The 22,102-nt window shown below is 43.2% G+C and overlaps 1 protein-coding gene across 6 annotated transcripts in view; it reads right to left on the minus strand.

Annotated features, from left to right (window-relative positions):
- The window catches only part of RBM27 (RNA binding motif protein 27), a 116,692-nt gene that overhangs the window by 84,752 nt on the left and 9,838 nt on the right, over window positions 1–22,102 (minus strand). For all 6 annotated transcript variants that reach the window (XM_062188904.1, XM_062188901.1, XM_062188905.1 and 3 more), the window contains exon 2: window positions 4,494–4,612. In XM_062188904.1, the coding sequence (XP_062044888.1) occupies window positions 4,494–4,612 (119 nt within the window). The remainder of the gene's footprint in view (window positions 1–4,493; window positions 4,613–22,102) is intronic.

The following is a 22,102-nucleotide window of genomic DNA, read 5'->3' on the forward strand; positions in this document are numbered from 1 at the left end:
AGCAGCAAAAGATGGACCAACAGCATGGGCCCCCATCATTCACATGTCAGACCAGAAGCTCCTGGCTTCGCCAGGCCATTGCAGCCATTTGCCAGTGAACCAGCAGATGGAAGATGTCTGTCTCTCTCTGCCTCTCCCTCTCTTTATAACTCTGGCTTTCAAATAAACACATCTTTTTTTTTTTTTTTCTTTTTTCTTTTTTTTTTTTTACAGGCAGAGTGGATAGTGAGAGAGAGAGAGACAGAGAGAAAAGTCTTCCTTTGCCGCTGGTTCACCCTCCAATGGCCGCCGCGGCCGGCACGCTGCAGCCGGCGCACCTCACTGATCCAAAGGCAGGAGCCAGGTGCTTATCCTGGTTTCCCATGGGGTGCAGGGCCCAAGCACTTGGGCCATCCTCCACTGCACTCCCTGGCCACAGCAGAGAGCTGGCCTGGAAGAGGGGCAACCAGGACAGAATCTGGTGCCCCGACTGGGACTAGAACCCGGTGTGCCAGGGCCGCAAGGTGGAGGATTAGCCTATTGAGCCACGGTGCCAGCCAAATAAACACATCTTTAAAAAAAAAATTAACCTAGGGGCTGGTGTTGTGGCTCAGCAGTGGGTTAAGTGCCACCTGTGGTGTCAGCATCCAATATATGAGGGCCGATTCAAGTCCTGGTTGCTCTACTTCTGAATGTGCCTGAATACACAGTGGAGGATGGCTCAAGTGCTTGGGCTCCTGCACCCATACGGGAGACCTGGAAAAAAGCTTCTGGCTCCTGGATTCGGCCTGGTCCAGCCCTAACAGTTGGAGCCAGTTGGGGAAAGAACTAGCAAATGGAAGATCTCTCCCTCTCTCTAACTCTGCCTTTCAAATAAATAAAAAAAAAAAAAAAAAAAAAGCACAATACAGACTCTGTTTATACTGCAATTATTATACATTTCACATAAATAGCTATTTCTAAAGTGACAAATTAATTTCTTCAAAAAACTGTCTCCTTGGGGCTGGCGCTATGGCGCAGTGGATTAAAGCCCTGGCCTGAAGCGCTGGCATCCCATGTGGGCACCGGTTCTGGTTCTGGCTGCTCTTCTGATCTGGCTCTCTGCTGTGGCCTGGGAAAGCAGTGGAGAATGGCCCCTGAACCCACGTGGGAGGCCGGGAAGAAGCTCCTGGCTTCGGTTCAGTGTGGCTCTGGCCATTGCGGCCATCTGGAGGGTGAACCAGATGATGGAGGACCTCTCTCTCTGTCTCTGCCTCTCTCTATAACTTTTTCAAATAAATAAAATAAATCTTTAAAAAAAAATAAAACTGTCTCCTTATAAGCTTCTTTATACACTATTAATTTGTGTAGTGAGCATTTTTCCATGATTATCAAACTGTTAGCTCTTGCAAATTGCCACCTGTTATCTTAATAAATAAACTGTTCCAAAGCCTTTATAATCAGAAGACTTTCATCTTTACTTTTCTATATTCTATATTTTTAAAAAACTTATATCATGCATTATTTTTGTAATTTGAAAGCCATACTGCCCAATAAAAAAGCAAATACCTGGGGCAGGCTTTTGGCACAGTGATTAAGACTGCTTGACATGCTTACAGCCCTTATCAGTGTCTGGGTTCAAATCCCAGTTCCAATTCCAATTCCAGCTTCCTGCTAATCTGTACCCTGGTCACAGATAATGGCCCAAGTACTTGAGTCACTATCACCTTTGTGGGAGATTCAGGTTTAGTTCCTGGCTCCTCGCTTCAGACTGGCCCCAGGCCCTGCTACTATGGCTATATGGGGAGTGAACCAGTAGATACAAGATTTCTGTTTATCTATTTCTCTGTGTCTTTCAAATGAACTCATAAATATCTCATTTTAAAAAGGGTAAATATCTAATATTAGACAATACTCAAGATATATTATGAAGACTTTAAAAAGCACTTGGGGTGGGCATTCATGTATGATTCATCTTTAAATTAAATAATATAAATTAATATATTATTTACAGAAGAAAACATCTACTTATAAGGGGAAAGAATTCTGTATTAGCAGTTTTTTGGGTTTTTGTTTTGTTTTGACCAAAAAAAAGTCTTAAGATATATGAAAAACTATGTAATCCTGTGTTTTAGATTAGGACGGTCCAATTGCTTGGGCCCCTGCACCCACATAAAAGAACCAAATGAAGCTTCTGGCTCCGGGCTTCAGGCTGGCTCAGTCCTAGCTGTTGCAGTCATCTGGAGAGTGAACCAATGGGTAGAAGATCCCTCTCTCTCTTATTTATTTAAAGAATTATTTATTTATTTGAGAGGGAGAGCTACAGACAGAGAAGGAAAGACAGAGAGAGAAAGTAAGAAATCTTCTATCCGCTGGTTCATTCCCCAAATGGCCACAACAACTGAGCTGGTCCAGGCTAAAACCAGGAGCCAGCAGCTTCTTCCAGGTCTTCCACATGGGTACAGGGGCCCAAGGGCTTGGTCCATCACCCACTGCCTTCCTAGGTGCATTAGCAAGGGGCTGGATCAGAAGTGGACCAGCCGGAACTCTATGGCTCCCATTTCAGATGCTGGCACTGCAGGCCTTGGCTTTAATCCGCTGAAGCCCAGCGCCAGCACTTGCTGGTTCTCGCTCTCACTCTCTCTCCTTCTCTGTAACTCTACCTTTCAAAGAAATAAATCTCTTGTTTTCAAAGATTTATTTATTTAGGGGCCGGTGCTGTGGTGTAATGGGTAAAGCTACCACCTGCAGGGCTGGCATCCCATATGGGCACCAGTTCAAGTTCCAGCTGTTCCACTTCCAATCCAGCTCTCTGCTATGGGTTGGGAAAGCAGTGGAAGATGGCCCAAGTCACTGAGCCCCTGCACCCACATGAGAGACCCAGAAGAAGCTCCTGGCTCCTAGCTTCAGATCAGCCCAACTCCAGCCACTGCAGCAATTTGGGGTATCAATCAGCGGATGGAAGACTTCTCTCTTTCTCTCTCTGCCTCTCTCTAACTCTGCCTTTCAAATAAATAAATAAACCTTTTAAAAAATACATTCATATTTGAAAGTCAAAGTTACAGGGAAAATGGAGAAATAGACCTTCCATCTGCTGGTTCACTCCCTAGATGGCCACAATGACTAGGGCTGGGCCAGGCCAAAGCCAGGAGCATCTTCCAGGTCTCACAGCAGGGTACAGGGGCCCAAGCACTTAGGCCATCCTCTACTGCTCTCCCGGGTGCATTAGCAGGGAGTTGGATTGGAAGTGGAGCAGTCAGGACTGGAACTGGCACCCATATGGATGCTGGCACTACAGATGATGGCTTAACCCTATGAACCACAGAAGCAGCCCCGAAATAAGTAAACATTTTAAAAAGTAGCCATACTCCTGGGAAAGCAGTGGAAGATGGCCCAAGTCCTTGGGTCTCTGCACCCGCATGGGGAACCAGGAGGACACTACTGGCTCCTGGCTTCGGATCAGCTCAGCTCTGGCCGTTGTGGTCATTTGGGGAATGAACCAATGGAATGGAAGACCTCTCTCTCTCTCTCTCTCTCTGACTCTAACTCTCTCTCTGTAACTCTTTCAAATAAATAAAATAAATCTTTAAAAAAAAAGTAGTCATATTTTCTTTCCTTCTTCAGTAGATATTTCACTTAAAATATATCTTCTCAACACCAGCTTGATCAACTGGCGTGTATGTGTGTGTGTGTGTGTGTGTGATGCACATTCTTGTTCAACCACTCAACAATATGGAACATCTTCTATATGCCAAGCGCTACAGGTTCCAAGTCTCTACTCTCAAAGCAAAGATAAAAACAAGGGGAGGTAAACGCAGATGAACATATGACAGAGCGTGACAAGTAATATGAATAAAAATAAAGCAGGGCTGAAAACAGGAGACTGGGGGCACGGAGTGTACCACACGGCATATGAGGTGCTCAGGTGAAACTGCTCCGAGATGACGTTTGAAAAGAGATAAAGAAGTGAAGAGAAGCCCATCTTTCATGCAAGTAAAAAAATGAACTCAAAGATCTTGAGTTGGGAATAGTTTAGTATATTCAAAAATGCTAGGTGGTCAATGTGGCTAGAGTGAAACAAATGAGGAGAAATGGCAGGAAATAAGGTAAGAAAGGAAGTTAAGAAAACCTCAAAGCAACTGTGAAGACCATTGGTAAGAAGATGGGATGTTAAAGGCAAAAAGAAAAGATATTCATGCTCAATTCTTAAGAGAAAAAGTGTCATTCTCTTTTCAGCAAGAATAGGCAGCTTCATTATCCTTAAACTTACCACTCCACCATCAAAGTCTGCCAATCATCTAAACAGTATTAGAACTCCCACTGCTTCAGCACGGAAAAGAACCAAAGAACAAAAGGGAAAAAGCCAGTTCTGCCAGAGCACTTGATGAGTAACTAAGCATGGATGGGTATATTCAAGTATTCAAAGAAATCTGACCACTTTCTTTCCTACCAATCTTAGAGGAAGTTTCAAATTCATAAAGTCTTACATTCAAAATCTTTACTGAAATACTTGGTTGAAAGCCTGTAATAATTACCTTTTTGTAAAAAGACATCAAGTTGATCAGCACAAAAGGCTTTCAATTCTTTCTCAGGTTTGTCCTTCTTGACCAGTGCTACAACATAGTTGGCTAAGGCTGATGGGTCAGCATCACATCTAGTTAGACAAAGAGAAACAAAAATTTAAGAACATACTGTTTCCAAACAGAGGTGTCATTAATAAAGTCACCCTTATTTTAGAAAACCAAAAGATCAAAACATCTTCATGTTATTTGGTCCACCAGAAAGTCAACAGCAAAATGCCTTGAGCATCCCAAAAAACTGTTGCTATGACCTTTACTCTTGCCTGGTCCACTCTGGCTTGGACTGGACCACTTCCAATTCTTGGGAGCCATTCCCTTAATAATGCTGTCTTCAGAATGATCCTGGTAAAACTGTGTTTTGAGATCTGTTAAAAATTTCTTCAAAGAAATGTTTCAGGATCTTGATCCCAACTGTTGAAAATGTCCATTAAAAGCTGTGTTCTTCTCTGCAGCTGACCTGAACACAACAGTTTTGGCATCTATCTGGCAAAAGTTTGCTCTATTTTAATTTTTCAGTCAGAAATACAGAAGCTGGGCATTTGGTGTAGCAGTGAAGATGCTGCTGAGGATGCCCACATCCCATATCAGCATGCCTGGATCCAAGTCCCAGCTCCACTCCCAATCCCAGCTTCCCACTAATGCAGACCCCAGGAAGCAGTGCTGATGACTCAAGTAGCTGGGTCTCTGCTACCCAAATGGGAGACCTGGATTGAGTTTCCAATTTCTGGCTTCAGCCTGGCCCCTTCCCAGCTCTTATGGGCATTTGCAAGCAGACAGAAGATCTGCCTGTCTGTTTATGTGTGTGTATTTTTCTGCCTTTCAAATAAAATGAAAATAAGAAGGGAAAAAAAAAAAAAAAAGAACCTAAAATGTTTAAGTTGAACCAATTAAGATATCTTTGGTGTTGACTATTGTTTCTGCCCTTGACCATCAGTCCTCTTTACATAAGGCATGAACAAGATTAATTTATTCCTCTTGCAAATGATCTGGTACTAGGGGCTTGTCCCTTCTTAAAATGAGCAGTCCATCTGCAAACTGCTAATTTCTTTGAGGTGCTGTCCGCATAAATTTTTCCTAATGCATCAATGATTTCTTCACTCTTCTACTCAAGTCTCACTACATACTGAGTGGTTTATTCTTGCTTCAGTTTTACCAGAATCCAGGTTGCTCTGATAGGCGCTCTTTTCAAACTAGTGTATTAGCATTATAAATCCCTCAAACTAGATCCTGTCCAGACATGTTATCACAATTATAACAAATTAGTATGAATTTATCTTGGTGCAAAACACAATTGTGAAATCTGAACAGTTTTTTGTTTAGTTAATTTATTTAGAAGTTGAGTGAGAGAGAGGGAGACCCAACAAACAGAGATGGAAAGAGATATTTCATCTATTGCTTCATTCCCCAAATGCCTGCTACAGCCAGGGCTGAGCTATGCCAAAGCCAGGAGCCCACAATTCAACCCAGGTCTCCTACGTGAATGGTAGAGACTCAAATATTCAGTCACCACCTGTTTCTTCAAGGACGTGCATTAGTAGGAAGCTAAAATTGGAAGCAGGGCCAGGACTTGAGCTCAGGCATCCTGGTAAGAGATGCAGGTGTTTCAAGCCAGAGTCTCAAATGCTGCACAAAATACCTGCCTCACAATTTGTTAAGAATGCACATTTTTCACAAAAAGTTTAAAGACTGTCTCATATATAATATTCAGATTTCCCCAGGAATGCGTATTTAAGTAACACATACCTTTTGTGGCTTCAGAGAGTTGTTGTAGAGGTAAAATTAGAAAATCATGATGAGTTTAAATAAAACTCTGATGCAAGGGGAATGTTCCAGCAGATGAAAGATACCTCTCTCTCTCTCTCTCTCTCTCTCCCCCTCTGTCACACTGCCTTCAAATGAGGGGGGGACAATGATGCAAGCAAAGTTTGCATCCCTACAAAGCACCATTCAAATCTAATTAATCTGGTCCATAATGCCTGAGCCTCCACTGTCAATCAGAAAGTTAAAGAGTACCAATTAGGGTCCCATAGTAGAGCATCAGGTTAGATCACCCCATGAGATGCCAGCATTCAAAATATGTACACCAGTTCAAGTCCCTGCTGCTCTACTTCCTAGCAGCTCCCTGCCAGTGTGCCCATGAAAACAGGAAAAAATGGCCCGAGACTCGACCCCTGCCACCCATGTGGGAGACCAGGATGAAGCTGCCAACCCCCCGCTTTGGCCTGGCCTGCCCTGGTCACTGAGGTCATCTGAAGAGTGAACCAGCAGATGGAAGATCGATCAATCTCTAACAATCTCGATCTCAATCTTTCTCTGTAATCTGCCTTTCAAATACATAAATTTAAAAAAAAAAAAAAAAAAAAAAAAAGAGTATCAGGGCTAGTGTTGTGGCATACTGGGTTAAGCTACCACCTGTGACTCCAGTATCCCATATGGGTGCCAGTTCAAGTCCTGGCTGCTCTACTCTGCACCCATGTTGGGAACCTGGAAGAAGATTCTGGCTTTGGCCTGGCCCAGCCCTGGCCACTGCAGCCATTTTGGATGTGAACCAGCGGATGGCAGATCTCTCCCTCCCTTTCCCTGTAATAACTCTTTCAAATAAATAAATAAACCTTTCTTAAAGAATAAAAGAGTATCAATTATATTTCCAGTAATTTTATGAGATTAGCAAATAAAAGACAAGCCAAACACTAGCACCTATACTTCCTTGTAGTTTCTATTTTTAAAGATCATGATTTAATAAAACAACATTTTTTTTTCCACTGTCAATATCAACAATATCAAGGGACAGGCTGGTTCTTTAAATATCTAAGAAACTAATTATAAGAAACAGAGAAATGTTTAATGACTATCAATTTTACAAAACTTAAAGCTAATGAAAAAAATTATGGGCAGAGTTCAAGTGTGATGGAAATGAGTATATCAAAGATGATGAGTTACATGTTAGTAAAAATAGGCAATTTAAAAAGAAAGTAAAGGGGCTGGCACTGAGGCATAGTGGGTAAAGCCATCACCTGCAGCATAGGCATCCCATATGGGCACCAGTTCAAGTCCCTGCTGCTCTACTTCCAATCCAGTTATCTGCTATGGCCTGAGAAAAGTAGAGGGCCCAAGCCTTTGGGTCCCTGCACCCGCCTGGTAGACCTAGAAAAAGCTCCTGGCTCTTGGCTTCAGACTGGCTCAGCTCCAGCCATTGCAGCCATTTGGGGAGTGAACCAGTAGACAAAATACCTCTCTCTCTCTCTCTCTCTCTCTGCACCTCTGCCTTTCAAATAAAATAAATAAATCTTAAAAAAAAAAAAAAAAGAAGAAGAAGAAGAAGAAAGGGAGGAAGGAGGAAACGAACAAACTAAAATATTTCTTGAAAGTATGCTACAGGGGCTGGCACTGTGTCGCAGCAGGGTAAAGCCCTGGTCTGCAGTGCCAGCATCCCATATGGACAGTAGTTCGAGTCTTGGCTGTTCTACTTCCCATCCAGCTCCCTACTAATGCACCACGGAAAGCAGCAAAGGATGGTCCAAGTCCTTGGGCCCCTGCATCCACATGGGAGACCCAGAAGAAGATCCTGTCTTCTGGCTTCAGATGGGCTCACCTCTAGCCATTGTGGCGATTTAGGTAGTGAACCAGCAGATGGAAGACTTTTCTCTTCTCTCTCTCTACCTCTCTCTGTAGTTCTTTCAAATAAATAAATCTTTTTTTTTTTATTTTTTTAATTTTTTTATTTTTATTTTTGACAGGCAGAGTGGACAGTGAGAGAGAGAGAGAGACAGAGAGAAAGGTCTTCCTTTGCCGTTGGTTCACCCTCCAATGGCCGCCGCGGTAGCGCGCTGCGGCCGGCGCACCACGCTGTTCCGATGGCAGGAGCCAGGTGCTTCTCCTGGTCTCCCATGGGGTGCAGAGCCCAAACACTTGGGCCATCCTCCACTGCACTCCCTGGCCACAGCAGAGAGCTGGCCTGGAAGAGGGGCAACCGGGACAGGATCGGTGCCCCGACCGGGGCTAGAACCCGGTGTGCCGGCGCCGCAAGGCGGAGGATTAGCCTGTTGAGCCACGGCGCCAGCCCAAATAAATAAATCTTTTTTTAAAATATTTATTTATTTGAAAGTCAGAGTTACACAGAGAGAGAAGGAGAGGCAGAGAGAAGAGAGGTCTTTCATCAGCTGGTTCACTCCCCAGATGGCCACAAAGCCAAGAGCCAGGAGCCAGGAATTTCCTCCAGGCCTCCCACGAAGGTGCAGGGGCCCAAGGACCTGGGCCATCTTCTACTGCTTTCTCAGGGCACAGCAGAGCTGGATCCAAAGTGGAGCAGTCGGGACTCAAACCAGTACTCATATGGGATGCCGGCACTGCAGGCGGCAGCTTTATCCGCTATGTCACAGAACTGGCTCCCAAATAAATAAATCTTAAAAAAATAAAAAAGCATACTACATTTTGGAATTAATAACAGATCACTTTAATATACCCACTGAAAAATTCCCTAACAGATATATATACTATCTACTTGAATTTGTGAAAACTAAATATTACATATTCAAACTATCCCTGCCATATACACATATATAAAGGTAACTATGTAAGTAAATGGACATGTTAATTATTTTATTTTATTTTTAATAATTAATATTTAATAATAATATTTAATTTTTATTTTTAATAATTTTAAGTATTTTATTTTATAGTAATTTCACAATGTGTATAGATATAAAATCAAAACATTCATATATACCTTAAATATACATACTTCTTAATTTTAAATAAACTCTAAATTAGGAACAAAAAAGCAAATCTACAGCAATTCCATCTTCAAAAAATACTACAAGGGCCTGGTGCTGTGGCGTGCAGGTAAAGCTGCCACCTGCAGTGACAGTATCCCATATGGGTGCTGGTTCATGTCCCAGCTGCTTCACTTCCAATCCAGCTCTCTACTATGGTTTGGGGAAGCAATAACAGATCCAAGTTACTGGGCCCCTGCATCTATATCAGAGCTGGAAGAAGCTCCTGGCTTCAGATCAGCGCAGCTCTAGCTGTTGCTGCCATCCAAGGAGTGAACCAGAGGATGGAAGACCTCTCTATGCCTCTGCATCTCTTTCAAATAAATAAATCTTAAAAAAAAATTATACATGCCATGTTCACCTAAGCTATTTTATAAACACGTTAAAATGGAGATATGTAGGTAGAATTCATTTCTTCCATTAGAATAAGATATTACTAATAAAAACAAAGCTAAAAGAAAAGAGTAAGATATTACTAAGTATAGTTCTAATCAGCATTCATATGGAGAACAAAGAGGGAGGGGAAAAAAATCACACTCCCATGGAACCTGGTAAGCTCAGATAATTCAGATATTTAGAATTAACAGATAAAGATACTCCAGCATAGAAGCCTGGCAGAAAGTGGCACTATTACTCTTCTGCAATGTATTAGAACTTTCTTGGGGTTTCATGACAGGTATAATGCCAGAGAAGGGCAAGAGATTACTGATGAGAAACAGACAAAACATTCTGATAACTAGATAAATGGAGTTGGTTTGGCAAATCCGTATGTTCTATTACACAAATCCAGTATTCTGACTCTAAAAAACAAAGGCAGAGTTAGGTTGCTTCTAACAAAACAGAGTTTGGTAAGATGGGGTTAATCTGCTATGGCCCGGGAGTGCAGTGGAGGATGGCCCAAGTGCTTGGGCCCTGTACCCCATGGGAGACTAGGATAAGCACCTGGCTCCTGCCTTCGGATCAGCGCAGTGTGCCGGCCGCAGCGCGGCGGCCGCAGCGGCCATTGGAGGGTGAACTAACGGCAAAGGAAGACCTTTCTCTCTCACTGTCCACTCTGCCTGTCAAAAATTAAAAAAAAATTAAAAAATAAAAAAATCTAATTAATAGTTAAGAGAAGGTAAATTAATAAGAAAACAAACATTAGAACCTGGGAAAAGTGATCACAGGATCTAAACAGAGTGAACAAGTAACTGTTAATAACTAACTGGTAAAATTCTGTACCAAATACAAAGCATAATAGCCAAAGGGATAGGACTGTTTATTTTTAATAGCTCCTAACATGCACCCATAAAGTGCTCTACCAATGTTATTTCAGTTTGAAATAATAAGTCTCATTAATTGAATGGTTAAATTTAAATAAACTGGGGAATTGTGTTATAATTTTTTAAATCTTCCTTTTTAAAAAAAATTGTTATTTGAAAGATGGAATGTCAAATAAGGAGAGACAAGAGAGACAAAAGAGATCTTCCACCTGCTGGTTCACTCCCCAAAATGCAGCAATAGATGGGGTTGGGCCTGTCCTAAACCAGGAGGTAGGAGCACAGAACTCCATCTGGGTCTTGCACATGAGTGGTAGGGTCCCAAGTGCTTGAAGCATCTTACGCTGCTTTCCCAGTGGCATTAGCAGAGAGCTGCACTGAAAGCAAAACAGCTGGGATTTGAACTGGCACTTTAATATGGGATGCTGGTTTCACAAAAGCAGTGGCTGTGCTGGCCCCTTCTAGATCTGACTGATCTTATTTATTCTTTCAACACACTGACCCCTTACTATAAAATCTTTTTAAACTGACAATTATAATACTGTAGCTAGGGTAATGATGGTAACATTCCAGAAAGGCTTCTAAAAGTGTGCCACAAAAATCTGAGCATGACTCTGACCCTTGAGAGATTGTAAGACAAATGCCAGGGACTGAAAAAACACAAATGCTGGATTATCTCCCTTCCTTCAAAACCACTGCTTATTTTTCTTTCCCCCAAAGAGTATTATAAGCCTTTTAGCAGGGCCAGAGTGGTGGCGCAGCAGACTGAGCTGCCACCTACAGTGTCAGCATCCCACATGGGTGCTGGTTCAAGTTCCAGCTACTCCACTTCTTGTTCTGCTCCCTGGTAGTGTGCTTGGGAAAGCAGAAGAGGATGGCCCAAATACTTGGGCCCCTGTACCCACAAGGGAGACCCAGAAGACTTGTGGCTTCTGGCTCTGGATTGGCCCACCTCCAGCCATTGCAGCTATTTGAGAAATTAAACAGCAGACAGAAAATTTCCATCTGTCTCTCTCTCTCTACCTTTCAAATAAATAAATAATTTTTAAAAAGTCTTTTAGCTATGTATTTGAAACAAAAGCTTATCAGAGTCCACTTCTGCTTCACTAGTGAAGAACATACGTATTAATGACAAACAGGGGCACGAATTTGAAGTAGAAGTTCTGACACTGGCTGGACTACCCACATCCCCTACCAGAAAGCCTATGCTTAATACCTGGCTCTGCTTCCTATTCTAGCTTCCCATTAATGTGGAGGCAGCAATGATGGCCCAAGCAGTCGGGTCTCTGCACTCACATGGGAAATCTGTCCACTCACACGGACAGAGGGCATCTGGTAAGTGACCCAGCATATAAGAGTATTCTCTATCTCTCTGTTTCTCCATCTCTGCCTCGCAAAAAAATAATTAATATTTATTGTTTTAAAAAAGCATTCTAAAATTTTCTATCCATGACTATGTCAAATATACATGTTTCTGGGGCCAGTGCTGTGGCATAGCGGGTAAAGCCGACGCCTGCAGTGCCAGCATCCCATATGGACACCGGTTCAAATCCTGGCTGCTCCGCTTCTGATCCAGATCTCTGCTGTGGCCTGGGAAAGCAGCAGAAGATGGTCCAAGTCCTTGGGCCCCTGCAGCCGCGTGGGAGACTGGGAAGAAGCTCCTGGCTCCTGGCTTTAGCCTGGCCCAGCTCTGGCCACTGTAGCCAACTGGGAAGTGAAACAGCAGATGGAAACTCTCTTGCTCTTTCTCTCTGTAATTCTGCCTTTCAAATAAAAATCTTAAAAAAGAGAGAGAAGTTAAAAATACCCATATTAAGTTATTATTCTGGCTGGCACCGCGGTTCAATAGGCTAATCCTCCGGCACACCGGGTTCTGGTCCCGGTCGGGGCACTGGATTCTGTCCTGGTTGCTCCTCTTCCAGTCCAGCTCTCTGCTGTGGCCCGGGAGTGCAGTGGAGGATGGCCCAAGTGCTTGGGCCCTGCACCCACATGGGAAACCAGGATAAGCACCTGGCTCCTGGCTTAGGATCAGCGCGGTATGCCGGCCGCAGCACCCATTGGGGGGGGTGAACCAGCGGCAAAGGAAGACCTTTCTCTCTGTCTCTCTCTCTCACTGTCCACTCTGCCTGTTAAAAATAAATAAATAAAATAAAAATAAAAAAGGAAAAAAAAAGTTATTATTCTAGTGGTCAGCATTATGGTACAGCTTCACTCTGCAATGCTGGCATCTCATGTGAACATATGTGCCATCCATGTGGAAGACCAAAAAAGAAAGCCAGAAGGACTCCTGGCTTTTGCTTGCTCCACTCCCAGCCTTTGGGACCATTTGGAGAGTGAACCAGGGGATGGAACTCTTCCTCTGTTAGTCCCACTCTCTCTGTAACTCTGCCTTTCAAATAAAATAAATGTTTCCAAAAAAGTCACAAGAACTAGAGAGTCAACTAAAGTTATAAATGTAGACTAAGTAATCCTCTCAAGATAAGGTGGATGGCACACCTGTGGAACTAATACTCAGCTGCAATTCTACACAAATAAGATCTACTATAAGGCACATAGCGTTTCTTACATCTGCATAAAAAAAATTAATGTATCCTAAGTGTCAACTAATAGTTACCTTTTAGTTAAAATGAAGAATTAACAAGACAAATTTCCTCACATTGTATACATGTATTGAAATGCCACACTGTAGCCCAAAAAGATGTACAATTATTGTTGATTAAAAAATCACATTGTACCCCATTAATATACACAATTAGGGGCCAGCGCTGTGGCATAGCAGGTAAAGCTGCCGCCTGCAGTGCTGGCATCCCAAATGGGCACTGGTTTGTGATCTGTTGCTCCACTTCCAATCCAGCTCTCTGGTATGGCCTGGGAAAGCAGTGAAGGATAGACCAGGTCTCTCATGTGGGAGACCCAGAGGAAGCTTTTGTCTCCTAGCTTCAGTTAGGTTCAGCTCCGGCCATTGCAGCCACTTGGGGAGTGAACCATTGGATGGAAGACCTCTCTCTCTCTCTCTGCCTCTGCCTCTGCCTCTCCTCTCTCTGTGTAACTCTGATTTTCAAATAAATAAATAAATCTTTTAAAAAAATTACTACTAAGAACATAACAGAAATATTTAAATATATATACACAATTAAGTTATCAATTAAAAATAAAAGTTTATATTAAAAAATTGTTAAAGAAATTTTCTACAGTTACAAATATTAGGATTCTTGTGTACTAACATTAAAAGAGTATGTATCAATCTTCTTTTATACCTTTCAAATAAATCTTTAAAAAAATTTTATTTGAAATCACTTAAAAAACAAAACCAATTAGAATTTTTAATCATAGAACACTAACAGAAGTAATGCCATAAAATCCTCATCTGTAAAAACCTTAAATCTGGGGTCAGTGCTGAGGCATAGCAGGTTAAGCTGCCGCCTGCAGTGCCAGCATCCCATACGAGTGCCAATTCATGTCCTGGCTACTCCAATTCCAATCCAGCTCTCTGCTATGACCTGGGAAAGCAGCAGAAGATGGCCCAAGTACTTGGGCCCTTGCACCCATATGAGAAACTCGAAGAAGCTCCTGGCTTTGGATCGGTGCAGCTCCGGTCACTGAAGCCAACTGGGGAGGGAACTATCAGATGGAAGACCTCTCTCTCTCTCTGACTCTTCCTCTCCCCTCCCCTCTCTATACCCCTGCCTTTCAAATAAATAGATAAATCTTTAAAAAAAAAAAAATTGGCTGGCGCCGTGGCTCAACAGGCTAATCCTCCGCCTTGCGGCACCGGCACACTGGGTTCTAGTCCCGGTCGGGGCACCGATCCTGTCCCGGTTGCCCCTCTTCCAGGCCAGCTCTCTGCTGTGGCCAGGGAGTGCAGTGGAGGATGGCCCAAGTGCTTGGGCCCTGCACCCCATGGGAGACCAGGAGAAGCACCTGGCTCCTGCCATCGGAACAGCGCGGTGCACCGGCGGCCATTGGAGGGTGAACCAACGGCAAAAAGGAAGACCTTTCTCTCTGTCTCCCTCTACTGTCCACTCTGCCTGTCAAAAATTTAAAAAAAAAAAAAATCAAAAAAAAAAAAAAGCCTTAAATTAAATTAGGGGTTTTTTCCTCTTTAAAAAAAAAAATCTCCATTGCAGGTATACTCAAATTGCAATCTACCGTGTAGCATATCAGCTTTATGGAAAACTTCAGATATTTTGTTCAATCCCAGCATCAAAGAGGAAAGGTACTACCTTTGACCTTCAAGCAAGGAAATATTATTTAAAAAAAAAATAAAATTAGACTCTGTTTTAGGAAAAAGGCCAAGACTACTAAGACCTTTATTTTTAAAAAAATATTTTATTTATTTTATTTGAGAGGTAGAGCTACAGACAGTGAAAGGGAGAGACAGAGAGAAAAGTCTTCCTTCTGTTGGTTCACTCCCCAAATGGCTGCAACAGCTGGAGCTGTGCTAATCCAAATCCAAGAGCCAGGCTCTTCTTCCCAGTCTCTCACACGGGTGCAGGCGCTCAATGACTTGGGCCATCTTCCACTGCTTTCCCATGCCATATCAGAGAACTGGATTGGAAGTGCAGCAGCCGGGACAAGAACCGGCACCCATATGGAATGCTATCACCGCAGGCAGAGGATTAACCTACTGTGCCACGGTGCTGGCCCCTAGACCTTTTCTACTTTCAAAAAATTTACATGTTTCTGAATACAGGCCTACTTACAGGTTCTATCTTAGTGTGAACACTGTTTCAGAGTTGAGAAATTAATATATGGGCCATTGAGTTGCAAGAACAAAACCTAACTCTAATGTGTATTAATAGTCATTAAAAATGTTCACATTCTTTGAGATGGGAATTTAGCTTAGCAACTAAAATGATGCTTAAGAAGCCCTATGTGCCATGGGGTAAGTGTCATGGCTCAGCAGGTTAAGTCACCCTAGGGATGCCCACATTCCACACGTACATGCAGGTTGGAGTCTTCATTATTTTGCTTCTGATCCAGCTCCCTACTAACACGTCTGGGAGGCAGCAGATGATGGTCCAAGTACTTGAGCCCCTGCCACCCATATGGGAGACCTAGAAGGAATTTCAGGCTCCTGGCTTCAGTCTGCTCAGCCTTGCCTGTTGTGGCCATTTGGGGAATGAACCACAGGATGATGGGAAGATCTCTTGCTCTCTCTCTTTCTCACCCTCTCTGTTGTTCTTTCAGTAGATAAAAATAAAAATAAACATTTTTTAAAAAAAGATGCCCACATCCCACATTGAAGTGCCTGGGTTTGATACTCAGCTCTGGCTCCTGACTCCAGCTTCCTGCCAATGCATACCCTGGGAGGTGGCAACAATGGCTCAAGTAGCTGGGTTCCCACCACCCATGTGAAAGACCTGGACTGAATTCCCAGCTTCAGCCCAGCCTAGCCTTGGCCATTACAGCCATTTGAGGAGTGAACCAACAGATGGTAGAATACTCCTGCACTCTTGTCAAACATGCATGCTGTCTCTCAAAAAAAAACACACAAGTTTATATTCTTTGACTAGTAATAAGGCAAATACAGAAAATACTACTGGTACCTAAAAACACATGTATTTATTCTATAAGAACAGAATTACTTTCTAAATTTTTTTATTTTTAAAATAATTTATTTGAAAGGCAGAGAAACAGAGAAAGATCTCACATCCACTGATTCACTCCCCAAATGCCCATGACAGCCAGGGACGAGCCAGGCTTTAAGTCGTCAGCCTGGAACTCAACTCAGGTCTCTGGTGTGGGTGGCAAGGGCCTAAAGACATGAACCATCACCTGCTGCCTCCCAGGGTACACATTAGCAGGAAGCTGGAATCAGAAGCGAAGCTGGTACTCAAACGCAGGCACTGCAACAAAGGATGTAGGTGTCCAAATCAATGTCTTAACCACTGTGCCTTCAAAACAGTGGCCCAAGAATTACCATGAACAAGAAAAAACAGCACCAAGTTAACCATTTTCTTACTGTTGGGTGTTTATGAAATATTAGGCATCCATGCGGCTGGTGTTGTGGCTCAACAGATTAAGCTGCCACTTGTGACGCCAGCATCCCATACTGGAGTGCCAGCTGGAGTCTCAGATACTCTGCTCCTTATCCAGATCCCTGGTAAAGCACCTAGAGAAGCATTAGAAGACGACCCAAGTGTTGGGGCCATTGTACCCATGTGAGAGATCCAAATGGAGTTTCAGGCTCTTGTTTCCCCTTGGCCCAGCCCTGGATGTTGCAGACATTTGAGGAGTAAACCAGCAGACATTGTAGGGCCGGCGCTGTGGCATAGCGCATAAAGCTACCGCCTGCAGTACCAGCCTCCCACATGGGCGCCAATTCGAGTCCCAGCTGCTCCACTTCTAATCCAATTCTCTGCTATGACCTGGGAAAGCAGTACAAGATGGCCCAAGTCCTTGGGCCCCTGCACCCATGTGGGAGACCCGTAAGAAGCTACTGACTCCTGGCTTTGCATCAACACAGCTCTGGCCACTGCAGCCAACTGGGGAGTGAACCAGTGGATGGAAGACCTCTCTTTCTCTCTCTCTGCCTCTCCTTCTCTGTGTGTAACTCTTTCAAATAAATAAATAAATCTTAAAAAAAAAAAAAAAAGAATATTGTTTGTAGTCTCTATCACTCTGTCTTCCAAATCTTTTTTTTAAAAGATTTATTGATTTTATTTGAAAGTCAGAGTTACAGAGAGAGAGAGAGAGAGAGAGAGAGAGAGAGAGAGAGATCTTCTATCCACTGGTTCATTCCCTAAATGTTTACAATGACTGGAGCTGGGCTGATCTGAAGCTAGGAGCCAGGAGCTTCTTCTGGGTCTCCCACACAGGGGCAGGGGCCCAAGGACTTGGGCCATCTTCTGCTGATTTCCCAGGAATGTTAGCAGGGAACAAGATTTAGAGTGGAGAAGCTAGGACTCAAACTGGCGCCAATATGAGATGCCAGTGCAGCAGATGATGGCTTTACCTGCTACACCACAGCACCAGCCCTAAAATACGTCTTAAAGAAATATTAGGCATCCAAAGTGATTATAAAATATGCAAATATGAAAAATCATGTAATGTCAATTGGAGAAATTACAATTCAAAATTTCAGAGTCTGATCACAGCTACACAAGTGCACATATGAAGAGAAACCTATTTCTGTAATACACTAATGCCTTTATTATTTTAAAAGAATGAAAGTGAACTAAAAAACACAAAAAGTCTGATTGAGATTGGTGTTCAGATTATTCCTTTGATAATGCAATACACACAAAAAAGTAAAAATGGAATTTATTTTATAACATGGTTAACAGACACTACAAATATACATTGGGGTGGTATGCTGTGTAGTGGCTAGTCACCAGACACCTGCATCCCATATCAGATCACTTGGGTTGGAGTTTTAGCTCCACTTCTAATTCCAGCTTCCTGCTAATGCACCCAGGTGGACATCAATGATGGCTTACATAAATGGGTCTCTGCAGCCACATGGTAGGGGATGTGGTCTGGGTTCTAGACTCCTGGCTTCAGCCCGGTTCAGCCATGGCTACTGCAGGCATATAGAATAAATGGAAGATAGATCTCTCTCTCTCGATCTCTCTCTCTCTCCTCCCCCCCCCACCTCTTCCAATAAAATGAAAATATTTTAAAATTTAAAATATTTTGTATAGACATATGTGTATACACAGATTCTACTACTTTTCAAATGAAAGCTTTCGTAGTTCAATCAAGGTTGCTATAACAAATACCTTACCTTAGATGAGTAATTTATAAACAAATTTATTGCTCATAGTTTGTGAGGCTGTGAAGTCATAGACCAAGGCACTGGCAAATTCAAGGTCTAGGAAGGGCTCACTCCTCATAGTCCCTTCTACTAAGTGTCCTTCACACAGCAACAAGAAAACTTCCTCAAGCCTCTTATGTATGGGAATTTAACCCATTCACAGAAGCAGATCTTCATGAACTAATTACCTCCTAAAGGGCTCATCTCTTTTTGTTTATTTTATTCAGGCCAGCGCAGCGGCTCACTTGGCTAATCCTCCGCCTGCAGCGCCAGCACCCCAGGTTCTAGTCCTGGTCCGGGCGCTGGATCCTGTCCCGGTTGCTCCTCTTCCAGTCCAGCTCTCTGCTGTGGCCCAGGAGTGCAGTGGAGGATGGCCCAAGTCCTTGGGCCCTGCACCCACATGGGAGACCAGGAGGAAGTACCTGGCTCCTGGCTTCAGATCGGCATAGCACGCCGGCCGCAACGCACTGGCCAAAGCAGCCACTTGGGGGGCGAACCAACGGCAAAAGGAAGACCTTTCTCTGTCTCTCTCTCTCACTGTCTAACTCTGCCTATCAAAAAATTTTTTTATTTTATTCATTTGAAAGGCAAAGTTAGAGTTTTTCCATCTGCTGGTTCATTCCTCAAATGGCTACCAATGACCAGAGAGAGCTTGGGCCAGGCTACAGCCAGGAGCCGAGAGCTTAACTTCAAGTCTCCCACGTGGGTACAGGGCCCAAGCATTTGGGCCAGTTTCCACTGCCTTTCCAGGCACACCAGCAGGGAGCTGCATCAGAAGTGGAACAGCCAGAACTCAAATCGGCACCCATATGGGATGCCTGCACTGCAGGTGGTGGCCCAACCCACTGTGCCACAGTGCCAGTCCCAAGGTCTCCTCTCTTAACAATACCACATTGGGGATTAAGGTCCAACAGAACAATTTTAGAGGACACCAACATTCAGTTCATAACACTTTCATCCTCTCCTTAATTAACAGCTTTCATGAATGATGACAAAGAAACACATATGTCAGTTACAAATGCCATTTTGATATATTGAATACAGCTCCTAGAACAGTCACTGTTAAATACATGGAAAAATTAACTACTGGGGCTGGCGCTGTGGCGTAGCGGGTGCCGGTTTGAGTCCTGGCTGCTCCACTTCCAATCCAGGTCTCTGCTACGGTCTGAGAAAGCAGTAGAAGATGGCCCAAGTCCTTGAGCCCCTGCCCCCATGTGAGAGACCCAGAAGAAGCTCCTGGCTCCTACTTCAGATCGGTGCAGCTCCGGCCGTTGCAGCCAACTGGCGAGTGATCCAGCAGATGGAAGACCTCCCTCTCTCTCTCTGCCTCTCCTCTCTCTGTGTAACTCTTTCAAATAAATAAATAAATCTTTTAAAAAATTAACTACTAAGAAAGCTTACTTTCCTAATTTTCAAGCAACTTAATTATACATGAGGTTATGCATTCATTTAAATGTTTACTGTTTATTAGAATTACTTTGACCAAGACTATCTTGCCTTTCAGTCACCTGGCCAATAGATGGATATAAAAACAAGTAACTACAGTACAAAATAACAAATGGTTAAAGAAGAGATTAATGATCAAGTAAATAACAACATGTTTGAGAGGATGACAGAAAATAGTAGTAGGAAACATAGGGCTAGGAAAGCAACTTTTGGCTTCTAGCCTATAGCTATTAGGTCAGGAACAAAGAAGTCAGACATATTTAGGAGTCAGACCAAGGGCATAAGAACAAATAGGTTCTTCACTTAGTAGACTAAAACTTGGCAAGTCTTTTGACCAAAATAACTCCTCTTCTATGAAACAGTGAATGGTCTCCTTAAACAAGTTCCACAGTACATCAAAGGCAGACTAATTCTTGGTAGCCAATAAGCTCACTTTAAAAATTATCAGTACTTCTCAATCCTAAAAACACACTTTCAAAATATTTATTTAATATTCATTTAACCCTATTCATTTACTTATCAGGAGATGAGGTCTAACAGCTGCTAGATGATGATCTTTCCCCCCATTTGGCCAACTGCACAAATCACTGGTCAGAGTACTTTCTTGTTCTTTGTCTTCTGGGATTTTGCTTTCTTTCTTTTTTTTTTTTTTTTTTTTTTTAAGATTCATTTATTTATTTGAAAGGCAGAGTTACAGAGAGAGGGGAGAGACAAAGAGATAGAGAGAGAGAATTTCCACCACTGATTCACTCCCCAAATGCATACAACGGCCAGGGCTGGGCCAGACTGAAGTTGGAAGCCAGTATCTTCATCCAGGTGCAGGGGCCCAATCACTTGGGCCATCTTCTGCTGGTTTCCCAGGCACATTAACAGGGAACTGGGCTGGAAGTGGAGCAGCTGGGAGTCGAACACAGGGCTTAATCTGCTGTGCCACAATGTCAGCCCTTTTTTGCCCCCAAAGATTTATTTATTTGAAAGGCAGAACTACAGAGAAATGGAGAGACAGAGACAGAGAGAGATAGCCAGAGTTTATTAATAAGAGATTGCAAACCTAGAGTAGTATGTAAATTCTAGGGTTCAAACAAGTCTACCTTGGGGACTGGCATTGTGGTAGAGTGGGTCAAGCCCCCACTTGCAGCAACTGCATCCCATATGGGCTCTGGTTCGAGTATCAGCTGCTCTACTTCCCATCCAGTTCCCTGCTAACATGCCTGGGAAAGCAGAAGATGGCCCAAGTGTCTGGGCCTCTGCACTCACGTGGGAGTCCCAGATGAAGCTACAGGTTTCTGACTTCAGTCTGGCCTAGCCCTGGCCACTGTAGCCATCTGGGGAGTGAATCAGCGGATGAAAGACCTCTCTCTCTCTCCTTCTCTTGGCCTTGGCCTCTGCCTCTGCCTCTGCCTCTCCATCTCCCTCTCCCTCTCAGAACTCTCTTTCAAATAAATAATCAATTAAAAAAAAAAAGTATACTCACCATGACCACCAAACCAATAAATATGAACCAAAACAATCATCTTTGTCATTTTCATCATATTCCAAGATAATATATTTAGCCTGTAGTGCATTTTATTTTATCAACAGTGTACATTTATTAACATTTACGATGATTGCAACTCAGAGAATAGGTAATTAAGGATTGAAAGTCAGTCTCTGGGGCTTACTTACACTAAAGAAAGAAAACTGCTTAGAAGCATTAACCCACATTATGGGAAGGCTTCATCTGGAATGACCAGACCAGAATAGAGTTAAAAGGGACTATTTTCTAAAAATAAAACAAAATTCATGGCCGGCAACGCAGCTCACTAGGCTAATCCTCCGCCTGCAGCGCTGGCACCCTGGGTTCTAGTCCCAGTTGGGGCGCCGGATTCTGTCCCGGTTGCTCCTCTTCCAGTCCAGCTCTCTGCTGTGGCCCGGGAAGGCAGTAGAGGATGGCCCAAGTGCTTGGGCCCTGCACCCGCATAGGAGACCAGGAGTAAGTACCTGGCTCCTGGCTTTGGACTGGCGTGGCACTGGCTGCAGTGCGCCAGCCGTAGCGGCCATTTGAGGGGTGAACCAACGGAAAGGAAGACCTTTCTCTCTCTCTCTCTCTCTCACTGTCTAACTCTGCCTGTCCAAAAAAAAAAAAAAATTCACATCAAACAAGAAAAAGGCACTGTCAACTGGAATCAGAATAAGTTCCTGGAGTTAATTTCTAAGCAAATTAACTGCTGAAATGATTCTAGAAAAAAATCAATTTGATATTTGGTAAATTTAACTGTCTTCTTTATGACAGGCTTCGCGTGACCAGCTAAGTATGGAAATACACATAGACTGACAAAACTTGAAATA

Source organism: Lepus europaeus, chromosome 4 (genome assembly GCF_033115175.1).
Source record: "Lepus europaeus isolate LE1 chromosome 4, mLepTim1.pri, whole genome shotgun sequence".
NCBI classification, from domain to species: Eukaryota; Metazoa; Chordata; class Mammalia; order Lagomorpha; family Leporidae; genus Lepus; species Lepus europaeus.